Source organism: Elephantulus edwardii, unplaced genomic scaffold, assembly GCF_000299155.1.
Source record: "Elephantulus edwardii isolate Elephantulus edwardi_28Jun2011 unplaced genomic scaffold, EleEdw1.0 scaffold00116, whole genome shotgun sequence".
Lineage (NCBI taxonomy): Eukaryota > Metazoa > Chordata > Mammalia > Macroscelidea > Macroscelididae > Elephantulus > Elephantulus edwardii.
In genome coordinates, this window is record NW_006399866.1 from 8,069,702 (window position 1) to 8,081,781 (window position 12,080).

Here is a 12,080-nt window from a genome sequence, read left to right on the forward strand (position 1 = left end):
TTGTGGTGCTCAAGTATTTTATAAATTCTAGATATAAGTCCCTTATCTGATATGTCATTACCAAATACTTTTTCCCAGTCTGTGGCTTCCCTTTTTATCCTATTGGAGAAGTTTTTGGATGTGCATAGGGATTTGATTCTTAGAGGGTCCCATTCATCTATTTTATCTTCTCCTGGTTGTAGACAGAAAGGCCTTTCTACTCAGGATGTCCTTTTCCAAGGAATAACCTCTCCTAGCAACATGCCCAAAGTATGAGAGACCAAGTTTTTCCCTCCAAGGACCACTGAACAAGATGGACTGACACAGTGACTACAGCAATGGGCTCAGCTGTGTCAGAGATGTTGATGGCACTGGATAGGAGAGGGTTCAGATCTGTTGTTCATATGGTCACTATGAGTTATACATGACATGATGGTACTAAACAAGAACAAATATCAAGCTGTTATTGTTACGTGCCATTGAGTTGCCTCCGCCTCATAGTGACCCTATGAGCAATAGCTCTGAACCCACCATGCCCTATCCTGAGCCTGTCTTACTGTCTCTGACACACCTATATACCCATTTCCCCAATTACTGTGTCAATCCATCTCATTCAGGGTCTTCCTCTCTTGTGCTGCCCCTCCCCCCTTTCAACCATGATGTTCTTCTCTTAGGATTGGTTCCTCCTGGCAACATGCCCAAAGTGTATCAGACAGAGCTTGAAAATCTTGGCCTCCAAGGAGCAGCTTGGTTTCACCCTCTCCAGGCCAGACCTATTAGTTCTCTTGGCAGTCCATGGTATGTTCAATACTCTTCTCCAGCACCACTGGTTATTATTCTTCGAGGAACTCTAAGTTCCAGCAGTCCCATCTGGGTCACCAGTTTAAAAACTCAAAATGCAAATTGCCAGTGAGTCAGAACCAACCCACAGCTGACCCTCCAGTGGTTCTTTGGATGCTTTAAATTGCACAGGAGATCGCCCATCTTTCTCCTGAGGAGCAGCTGGTGTGTAAGGGATGCCAAGGAGGCAGTCTCTGGTTTACCAGAGCAACTCTCTGTGGACTTTGCCTCCAAAGGGACCTCTGATCTCCATTTGTAGCTGTTATACCTGTTCAATTTTGTATTCATGTTTCCCATGAAGCTTTTTTTATTGTTATTCTATATTAATCTATCTTCTAAAATCTTTATAAACAGGTAGGACCCATCCTACTTATTTGGTCATCACTACCAGGTGTATCCATGTCTCCCAAATCATTTTAGTTTTCTGATGCTCCCTAGAAAATGTCTCAGAGGATTTTCATGGGAATAATATTCTTTCTATTCTATGAGTCGGAAACGACTCGACGGCACATAACAACAACAACAATTCTATGTTGACAGCATTTTGTTTGTGACCTATATACTTGAAATGGCCAGTTTGGCCAGATATAAAATCTTTAGTTCATGTTTTCTTCCATGGGTGTCTTAGGTCTATTATTTCATAGTATTCTGGCATAAAGAGACTCATGACAATATGGTTTTCTGTCCCTTATAATTTATCCATTAGTCTGGATGTCCTACTTTTCTTTTTCTTTAAATTCCTCTAATTTTACCAGAATATGTCTCAGTGATATTTTGGGTTGACTTGCCTAAGTATGAGGTTTTCTATTTTTAGTGTCAAGTCTTTATTTGTTTTAAATTACATTTTTATATTTATTTCCTCCGATTTGTTTCTTCTCCAAGAATATCTACAATATACTTTCAGGTCTTTTAGGCCTGTCTCTGATATTTGTCACTTTCTTCTGAATTCTTACATTTCTCTTCATTTTGGAATTTATTTCTTCTTCTTTCTCTTCCCTTTCTTCATCCCCCTTCAGGCATTATCTATTGAGTGTGTTCACCCTGGTCTTCCTTCTACTTCCATCTCCTTTTGTGAAATGAGTTTTCTCTTTTATCTCCAGTTCTTTCCTGAGTTGTTACCTAATTTCTGTTTTCTAATTATGATGTGTTTTGCTTTCATATCTTGTACCCTTTTCCTAATTTCTTTTGGCTCATTTTGAAGTATTGTTAGAGCTTTTATCATCTTTTGTGGGCATGTCCTTCTGGAATGCTTTCATTCTCATCAAGGATGTTATTTTGTTCCTCATTCTCATTATAATAACTTCATTATGAGATTTTATTGCAATCCCTTTTGCTGCTCATTTTTATATGAAATTAGTTTTGTCGAACACTTAGGAGGGAGGGATAAATCAGGAGAGCTTTTCTAAATCTAAGGTTGTAAAGCTACTATGTTTTCATGAAGTATTCAAAATTATGGCCTCATTCTTTCTAAGCTTTCCTGGCTGTTCCCCTCTCTCATTCTTTTCCAGATTTTTCCTTTCTCTGCTGCAAAAATCCCTAGCCTACTCTGTTGGTAGTCTTATCCATTTCTTCTTTGGTGTCTTGGAAACTTTGAGTGGTTTTAACAGCTCACAGGGCATGGTTTCTTCAGAACTTTCAACACTTGCACTCATTAGCTGCAAATGAGGTTGTATGAAACTCTTCCCAGTCTCAGCAGCTGTTCCCCCACTGGCCCACTACTGATTACTCTGGGGTTATCTTATTTCGAGTTTCCAGACACCTGTTGCTTCTCTTGGCATCTTTCTAAAAGACACTGATATCATGAAAGTCTTGAGTTGCCAGTAACTTCTACCTAGTTGGGTTCCTGGATTTGTGGTTATATCCTAAGTGTCTACTACTTGTAAATGTTCACAGTTAACTTTTGTTTTTTGCTCCCCTACCTGCTCTACTTTTAAGGAGGAATTCAAAAGGATTTTAAAAATTGTTACTTCCACTGCCTTCTTCCCAGAATTCTTTTCTCTCAATTATTTATATGGTGTCAAGCAGTGAAATAAAACTGACAATGAACAAATCACCTTCCATTAATCTTTATAAAAGTTTTAAGAAGACCCTGGGTGGGTTTCAGAGAAAAGCCATCAAAAGGCCAATTCTACTCACCACCTTCTTTGCCCTTTCCTTTCTCCCTTCTATGCTTGCGGGTAATAGAGCAGGAATGTTGATACCAGATGACAACAAACTCATGATAAAGACTGCTCAAACAAAAAATATAATGAAGCTGGAGTTTCTGATGACTTCATGGAGCCATCGACTTGAAACCGTCTCTAGACTGCTATTTACATGAGAAAACTGCTAACTTATTTAGGCCACATTTTTCAGAGTTCTGTTAGAGTTAATGCAATTCATAACTTTTACATGAGAATCTCAAGTGTTGGCTGGTTCTTCCAGAGAAGATTTGGAAGGAACACCTGGCAATCAACTTTCAAAACCAGCCACTGAAAACCCTACAAGGCACATCTCTAATCAGATACACATGGAGTCATGAGTTGGAAGCAAAGCAGCAGAGTAGTTTATCCAAATTTTTAATAATGAGATTGTGTTCTCCTGGCTTGTTTTGTATTTTTGGTGTTATAATAGCTGGTGAGGGTGGCACAGAACAGGTTTCAGAATGGCTACTCACACGATGGCTACAAGTCACACTTGACTCGACAGTACCTAACAACATACTATAATAGTGCTAATGCTAGTTGTGTTAAAAATATTTATTTAAAATATTAAATGCTGACCACTTTCCTTAGAAAACGTCAAGGATGGCACATATAATTTAGCATCTGTTTAAGTTTGCTAGTTTGTGACCAGCCAAAAGTTGGACACTCAGAGGCCCCTTAAAGAAAGGCTTTACCTCTTTCTCCTGAAAAGGTCAGAGCCACTGAAACCCTACACAGCACAGCTCTCCACTGGAAACACCTGGGGTCACTACGAAATGACATCAACTCATCGGCAAGTGGATTTTTGTTTTTTTAAAAAACCTATTTTGGGGAAATATTACCAGTCCTGTATAGCTTAAAAGTATTCAGCAGTAACTATATTCTTCTTCAAATGTGGAACATGTTCTATTCAATAGGAATAGCCTCTGTCACTTTTGTGTGTGTGAAAGAGAGAGAGAGAGAGATAAAGGGAAGTTGCAGTTGGCTTGTAGAGGAGAATTCACAGAGCCCACAGGTTCACGGATCACTGACTTGGGCAAAAGCGAAGGAAAGAGCCAGCCAGGGCACCAGCTTGGAAGGTGACCAGGAAGAACGCACAACAAGTACTTCAAAAGGCAAAAGAAGAGTAGATTCAGCTGGAAGAGGCTCTGGAGGCACAGAACAGCTGTCTTCAAATATCTGAGCTTAAGAAAGGTAAAAAGACAGGTTTGTTCTGGGGGCCGATGGTTTGTTCAGAGCAGCAAGTGCCAGCTTTTGGAGAGGCTGAGGCAGGCAACTACTAGCAGTGAAAGACTGTCAGACTCTTGCTAATAGGTACCTAGTCCATTTTGTTTATGGTCTTAGTCTCAGAACCTAGAATACTACTCAGCACACAAGAGGACCTCAATATATGTTTACTGAGGCAATTAATGGATGAACAGTCAGCATTTGTGGAGAAGTTTGCCAAGACGACCTAGGTTAATTGGATTTATGTGCATCTTCCTGTATCTGCACGGCATTTTCATTCCACTCGTGTCTTTGTTGTCATCTCAGAAATACAAAGGGAACTTGTCCTGCAGACTTAAACAGCAGAGAATTAGCAACCTCAGCCTGACAGAAACTCAGCCTCCTATGAGCTGAAAAATATGTCGTGGCAACTTGCTTTAGTGCAACCTAGCCAGAAGCTATGTGAGCTTGACGAGGCACCCAAAGTCCAAGAGCATTTTAGGTTACAAATGAACATATTCTTTAAGTCTAATGTTTTATTTATAGGACAATTCAGATGTCCATTTTAATTCACATATTACATCACAAAGCACACTGAATCACATTCCCACCAGCCTCTGGGATATTTAGGCCTCAGAACACGTGAAGAACAGACTCAGGAACTATGTGAAGTATGCATTTATTTTGCAAGCTTAAGTTCAGTTTTCCAGTTTTAGGTCACCAAATGGAAATTTTCAGGTTCCCACTTAATACCAACTCAAGTTCACACTGTTTGGTTACTTTACGATGGCAAACAAAAGGACCAATGAGGACCAGCCAGCACCTAACTCAGAGAAAAATACATCAGAAGTCAGGAGGGCTACGTTTCAGTACTAAGGAAGCATCTGAAGTCAAGCATGCCATGTGACCGTGGGAGGCAAATGCAGGGCACCCGAGCATGCCTAACCTATTTTCTTTTTTTTTTTAAGTTGTCAATGATTTCATTTTATGTGAAATTAACCTATTTTCTTCCCTTTCATTCAAAATGACTGTCACAGTGGCTGTCAACGGTAGAAAAACAAAGAGCTACAAGACACGCATACTGAACAACATTTATTTTTTGATCTTTAAATAGGTGATCATTAAATAAGTGCTTTAGCATAGCACCATCCGTGTTGAGGCCGGTACCATCTCCACAGTTATCTTGCGTGCTTTGGTCATTCTGATTTCTGTGATGGATGCCATTTCCCAAAGAACCACTCCAAAAAAATACAAAAGAGAACTGAAAAACAAAAAGAGAGGTTATTAAGATTTTCAAAGGTACTAAATTTTAAAGTCTAAATTTAAAATTTTCTTTTAAAGGAACTAAAAGGGACTTTATACTTAGAGATCTAACTCCAGTTCCAGGGCAGTCCTTCACCACCAGCTCTCAAGATCTTGAGCACTGAGCCACAATTTATGTCCTCAAGGAAGGCTCACCAGTGGACAGAAGTTCACATACATAATTTTTTCAATTTCCTCGGAAACCCAAAGCTGTCAGTCTTCCTACCTTCCCCCCCCCTTCCAGGATTGTCAGGCTAGAAACCATTCTGAGTGCTCACGGGTTGAACACTGAGTGTAGAAATAGCCACTTCCTCTTTGCCCCGATGCCTCAGGTACAGCAGAGCGGCCACACCTGTGGTGCTGACAAGGGCAAGGGCTGTCAATCTTTATGGAAGCAGACTGCCACAGCTTCCTCCTGTCCACTGGCTGGTGAATTTCAACTGCTGACCTTTAAGTTAACAGCCAAGCAGTGCTCCTAAAGTAAATATACCAAAAAAATGAAACCCATTGTTATTAAGTCAAATCCATCTCACAGTCATTCTGTAGGACAGAGTTACTGTTATTAAGGGCCATCAAGTAAGATTCATAGTGACCCTATGAGCAACAGATTAGAACCCTATCCGATCCTGTGCCATCCTCATCATCTCTGGCACAACTGACCTTACCGTTGCAGCAGTGTTGCCCCACGGGGCTTCCAAGGCTGTAATCGTATCTTTCTCCAAAAGAAGTAATGTTGCTGAGTACTGTGGAGTCGGAGTCAACTCACAGATAATCCCTCAGGGGGTTTTCAGAGGCAGGAAATTACATGGGAGGAGGCTTTCCAAGTTCCTCCCCAGAGCAGCTGGTGGATTTGAACTGCATACCTTTGGGATGGCAACATAATTCCTTACCACTAAGCCACAAGAGCTCCCTAAACGGAGACATTGCTGTTATTGCTAAGTGCCATTGAGTTGTAGATGACTCATAGTGACCCTATGAAAGATCAGATCGTTCTCCAGATTTCTTGGCACAACTTGGTGAGCACGTCCAGGGAAGCATCTGTTAACTGAAATATGTCAATTGGTATACCATCTATTCCTGGAGCCTTATTTTTGGCCATGTCCTTCAAAGCAGCCTGACCTTCTTTCATCACCATAGGCTCTTGCTCATATGTTGTTTCATGAAATTCTTCTGTGTCTTCCAATTCTTTTAGTGACCCTCAATAGGCAAAGCAAAACTGTCTTGTCATGATTCAAATCCACAGCCTCTGAATACTCCCTGGAAGGTTAGCTATGGGTTAGTTCTGACTCAGAGACACAACAACAATCTTAATGGTGACTTAGTGGTAAGGTGTTACACTGGCAACACAAAGGTATGCAGTTTGAATCCACCAGCAGCTCCATGGGAGAAAGATGGACAGTCTCCTACCATGTAATTTACAGCCTCTGAGAACCTGCTGGAGGGTCAGCTTTGAGTCATTTTCAACTCAGAGGTACATAACAATAACCACAGTCAAATAGCAGACTGCCACATCCTTCTACACAAAGCTGCTGCTGTGTTTGAACTACTGAGTACTTAACCACTGCACCTCAGGGCTCTTTTGGTTTACCCAAGCCGATTCACATCAATGTCTTTGAATTCCACTGTATCATAACAAAGTCAGACTTTAGAAAACATCTGCCTGGCTCTTGCTCTCCATTGACTAGGGTTGGAGTGACTGCTTTTTATAGCACAGAAAAGGCTGCAGACAAATGAAGTCTCCTTTTTGTTTGCTTCTTTTGTTTTTGTCCTTAGGTGCTTGTGACTAAATTCACTAATTTCACTAGCTGTCAAGGCTGTGTTAAGGAAAATGGGTTTGAACTGCTGTGGTTTTTGAGTACTGGACTGGATGTCAGAAACCTTTGCCATCACGGGAAATTCTGTCACTCTGGATTTACTATCTGTTCCCCACAGCTGAATTCCTCAGCAGTGTGATTTAGCACCCTGGCTTCCCATCAACCACTTTTGGCATTTATTTGAATGCATTACCCCACTGGTTTCCATAAACTATTTTACAATTGTTTAAAATAAATGACTGTTTATTTCCACAAAAACCATCTGTATTCCTTTACAGAGCGACACATAACTGTATGTAAAATTTGGTAATGTCACTGTGACTCAAGTTAAGAGAAACAGATTGGATTGAAAAATTGGAAGCTTAGGGACAGTGCTAAAGATTTCCATCCTTTCTAACAAATGATATCTGGATTTGAAGGAGAGAAAATATTTCTTTTTTACAAGTACTATCAGGCCTTCCTTCTCCAAAGTCACGATGTCTGGATAGTGACAGGATGTGGACTACCAGCATTCCTCATGGTGGTGAATCGTCTTTCCCTTCAAGCAGCTCTGTTCCTGAGAGGACATGTTTTAAGATCCTCACCTGTAGTTTCCAGCATTCTCCATATTTTGAATTTGTGATTGTCTTTGCCTCACATTTTTTGTTCTGCTGTTGAGTGGGTTGCACTTAAGCTTTTGTGCTAGAATTTAGACAACCCTGAGTATAGGTCCATTGATTCACGTTTCTGTTGCCTGGAAGAGGGAACTCAAACTGATCAAGAAGAAGGACTGACCCCTGGCAGTGCTCATGTTTGATTCTGTAGCTACTGTTCAAAGCTTGATCACACTGGTTCAATCCATGCTCAAAGAAACCCAGAGTTGGTACACAAATGGGAGTCTCCAGATGGTGAAACATATAAATTCAGATAGAGGCGGAGCTCCTACAAGAGGTGATCACATGTTCACTAAACACTCTTGTGTACTGATTCAGTCCTAGGAATGTAAAGATGCTCAAATAGCCTCTCCATCCTCAAGATGCTTACAGCTGACGAGGAGGGTGGAGAAATTAGTGCAGAGATTGTTTTTGTGTAGTGCAGAACTCACCTGATTGAGTTTTGGCTTGAGTAGGAAAGAACTTGGACTAGAGAAGAGAGGTAGAGAGAAGGTGTTTCCAATGTTATGAGCAAACACCGAAGTTTGAAACAGCATAGTTTGGGTGACTTTTCCAGGTTATTGTTGGCAAATAGTACTGAATCTAGCATGGTCTGCCAATAGAACAAAAAAGTCTCTTTTGGCAGAAGTGGTGAGTCTTTGTCTCATATGCATTGACTGTGTTATCAGGAGGGGCCAGTCCTATGGAAGGGATATTATGCATGGAAAGTGGTGCCCACAAAAGGAAAGGAGGATACTCAGCACGATGGATTGGCACGCTACCTGTTACAATGTGCTGACACACAGTGGGAATTGTGAGAATGGTACAGAGTGGGCAACTTTTTTGTAGGAAGGAGAGGGAGATGAGATCAATGTCTTGGGCCGCCAGAAGCTCTAGCCTCTGCAGGAGAACTCAGGAAACAGAAACAGCATCCCAGGAGTATGGACCAGGGCAAACTGTGGATCATTCTGTACTCTAATCATTCCAACTTATTAAATCCTCAGAACTAGCTGGTAAGAGAGCTGATGATGTCATTCCCATTTACAATGAAAGCATCAAAAGATAAGGTAATTCTCCCAGAGTCATGCAACTAATAATTAATAGAGCTGAGAATTCAGACCCAAGCACTCTTGCTTATAAACGTTTTACCACACTGTCTCAGATGTATTGGGGGCAGCGAACACTCTTTCTTTACATACACAAACACACACAGACTGCAGAATATTCTTCCTTTAGCGTGCGTGCACATACATACGCACACACTCTTCACTATCCACAGGCTGTGGGAACGGATTACACAGTTTCTTGTCAAAAGCCTAGTAGTGGCATCAGGAATGTCTAGAGGAAGGTTGAGGAGCCAGAGGAAATAATATTAAGTCACCCTTTTTTTCCCCACAGTGACATCTAGAACCGGTGAAGAGCGTGTTCATAGTTGTCCAGACTACAGTGACACAGCAGCAGATAGGAGTCCTGACCCTGGTCTGTAGTTCCTGCCTCCCTTTTGTATGATCTCAGAGACTCCAGTTCTTTTCACTTTTGCTCTCCAGCCCCTTTGAGCTCTGGAAATCTCTGTGGAGTCCACTCTTGACTGACACTAAACCACTTAGGTATTTGAACAGGCCTGTCCCATTTTAGTTCCTAGTTCCCAAACTGCTGACATGTCTCTCATAGCCACAGAGCCTGCATGATGTGAAGAGCCAAGTAAAGTAAGGGGCTTTGTACATGCAGACTGTAATCATAGCTGGAATAATCTCAAAGATTGTTCAACCTCATTTTGTTTAAATTGGGTTTTTAAATGAGAGAGGCTTTATAATCCCAATGTAAAAAAATCCAAAACTAACTAGAAATCTGTACAGTAAAAAAAAAAAACCCACAACCCAAACCAACCAAAAACCTCTTTTGTGTTACCACCCCACCTTATATGTGCCACAGAGGTAATTCTGGTTAGATGTGACCATGAGAGTAGTTTGACTCATGTTTTTCTGGAAAGAGAAGGAGAGAGAGAGAGAGCTGCATGCTAGTTTTCAGTAAATATGCATATGTACTGGAATTTTACTCTAGATCGTCTATATCTTTTTAAATTTAATAATATATCATAACAATCTTTCCATGTCTTAATGAATTTTGCTTATTGTTTAATTGCTTCCTAACATCCAGTGCACAGAAAAACTATAATGCTTTTAATAGATTTCTATTGGTAAACACTGAGGTTGTATACAATTTTTCAATACTTTAAAACATACATATATATATATATATACTTCATTAAAAATACATCTTTGCATTATATTTGGTATTATATTTCTTAGATTTTCAGAAATGAGATTGTTGGGTCAAGGTATTTCCATTTTAAATGTCACCTTGTTGAAGTTTTTCTGTTTAATGGAGATTACTGAGCACTTTCAAAAAAATTTGGGTTTTGACAATAGCTCTAGGGATACAGAGATGAGATTTCAACCAAACAAATAATAACCTCCTCACCCCCATCGCAGTCTTCAAAGAGTATCCTGATTATGGGGCTTGGGAGGGGCAAATAGACAAAGATGCCTTTGACATTAAAAATATCCCCAAGAAGTTGGCCTGTAAGAGCTCTTCATTCTAACAGGGATTGAAGAAAATTACAGAGAGGGGGACATGCCGAAAGGTGCACCTCCTTCCTCCTCTCAGGAGCCTGTCTGTGAGGCTGGGTATTAAAGAAGAAATTTGTTCTAAAGAATTATGATGCTCCTGCTTTTTCTCCTAGCAAAGAAGGAAACCTCGGCTGCATGCCCTTTCCTTTCCTCTTGTTGATACTTTCTGATTGATGATTCAAAATGATGGCAATACATAAACTATGTTTCTTTTTATTTTATGACCTGATAATAGCAGTAACATATTTCCAGTAAATGTTTTCTATCGCAATAAAAAAGTTGTAACAAGACTAGAAATGGGTATGGTTAAACCCTAAAGAAATCACATTTTCAGAACTGTTGTTGAGGTGCAGTAACTCTGTAAATCATTTAACCTGGAAAAAGACACTCCTCCCTTACTGCCCCCTCCCCGCCCCGAGAAGAGAATTAAGGCACACAGCTGAGCTGACTTGTAAATGCTCATTAGAGTGGTTAACTAATCCATTTGGGTCCCCTCGAGACCATCTAGGAACCCTGGTCGTGCAGTGGATTAAACACTGAGCTGGTAACCAAAAGTTCACAGTTCCTAATCACCAGCCACTCTCTCTGAGAGGCATTTTGTTCCCTTAAGAATTTAAAACCTCTGAAACCCTCTGAGGGCATTTCTATTCTGAAAGATCAACTCCACAGTGATGGATTGGGTTTGGTTGAAAACAAGCTACCCATCTCCTTCTTCACTGCTTCCTGGTCTCACCATCAAACATCTTTGATCCTTTCAGAAATAATAACTCATCTCAACCTCTATAAATTTTTTTAATGCTCTAGGTAGGATAATAGGCTTTGCACATCAGATACACCTGGATTCTTATCCTGGCTTCACTATGAGCAAATGACTTAACTACTCTGTAAAATGGATTATATTGAACCTACTTCAGTGAGACTTTAGAGAAGTAAAGCTAAAGGCCAGTCGTGTTCTTTTTTTTTATAATTTTTTTATTTTATTATGTTGTGTATGTGTGTACCGTCAAATCGGATCTGACTGGTACAGGAGGAGATTGCAGTCCTTCTCCAGCAGAGCATCTGGTGGATTTAAACTGCATACCTCTGGGATTGCAGTGAAGCTTCTTGCCAGTAGGCCACCAGAGCTCCCTCTGGCCAGTTGTGTTCTTAATGTCTGTCACCGTGGTAACTATTGTAGTCTGAGAATGAAGCAACATTTCATTTCTTTTTTGAAATGTCAAATTGACTATTTTGTCAAGTTTGTGTGTCAGTATAATAAATGACATTTATTGAGTGCTTTTTAAACATAGTTTTTGCAACTACTTAATGAAGGTTTAGCTCAAGAAACTGCCATGTCACATAGCTACTTGAAGGGCCAAGATTTAAATGCAAGACTTTCTAACTCCAAACTCCAGCTAACCAGTAAGTACCAGGCCACCTTCTAGGAAGTGGTGTTCATAGCAGGAACAGAGATTGTAAAACATTTTGAGTAGTTCTGTCTCACACCAGGCACAT

General features: G+C 40.4%; 1 protein-coding gene across 5 annotated transcripts in view; it reads left to right on the forward strand.

Annotated features, from left to right (window-relative positions):
- MAPKAP1 (mitogen-activated protein kinase associated protein 1) overlaps positions 1–12,080 on the forward strand; it is a 372,056-nt gene that overhangs the window by 239,518 nt on the left and 120,458 nt on the right. Inside the window, exon 8 of one of the 5 annotated variants that reach the window (XM_006892559.1) lies at positions 7,284–7,582. The exons of the other annotated variants lie outside the window; for them this stretch is intronic. Coding sequence (XP_006892621.1) covers positions 7,284–7,297 — 14 coding nt within the window. The 3' untranslated portion in view covers positions 7,298–7,582. Of the gene's footprint in view, positions 1–7,283; positions 7,583–12,080 lie in introns of those variants that run through there. 5 annotated transcript variants of the gene reach the window in all.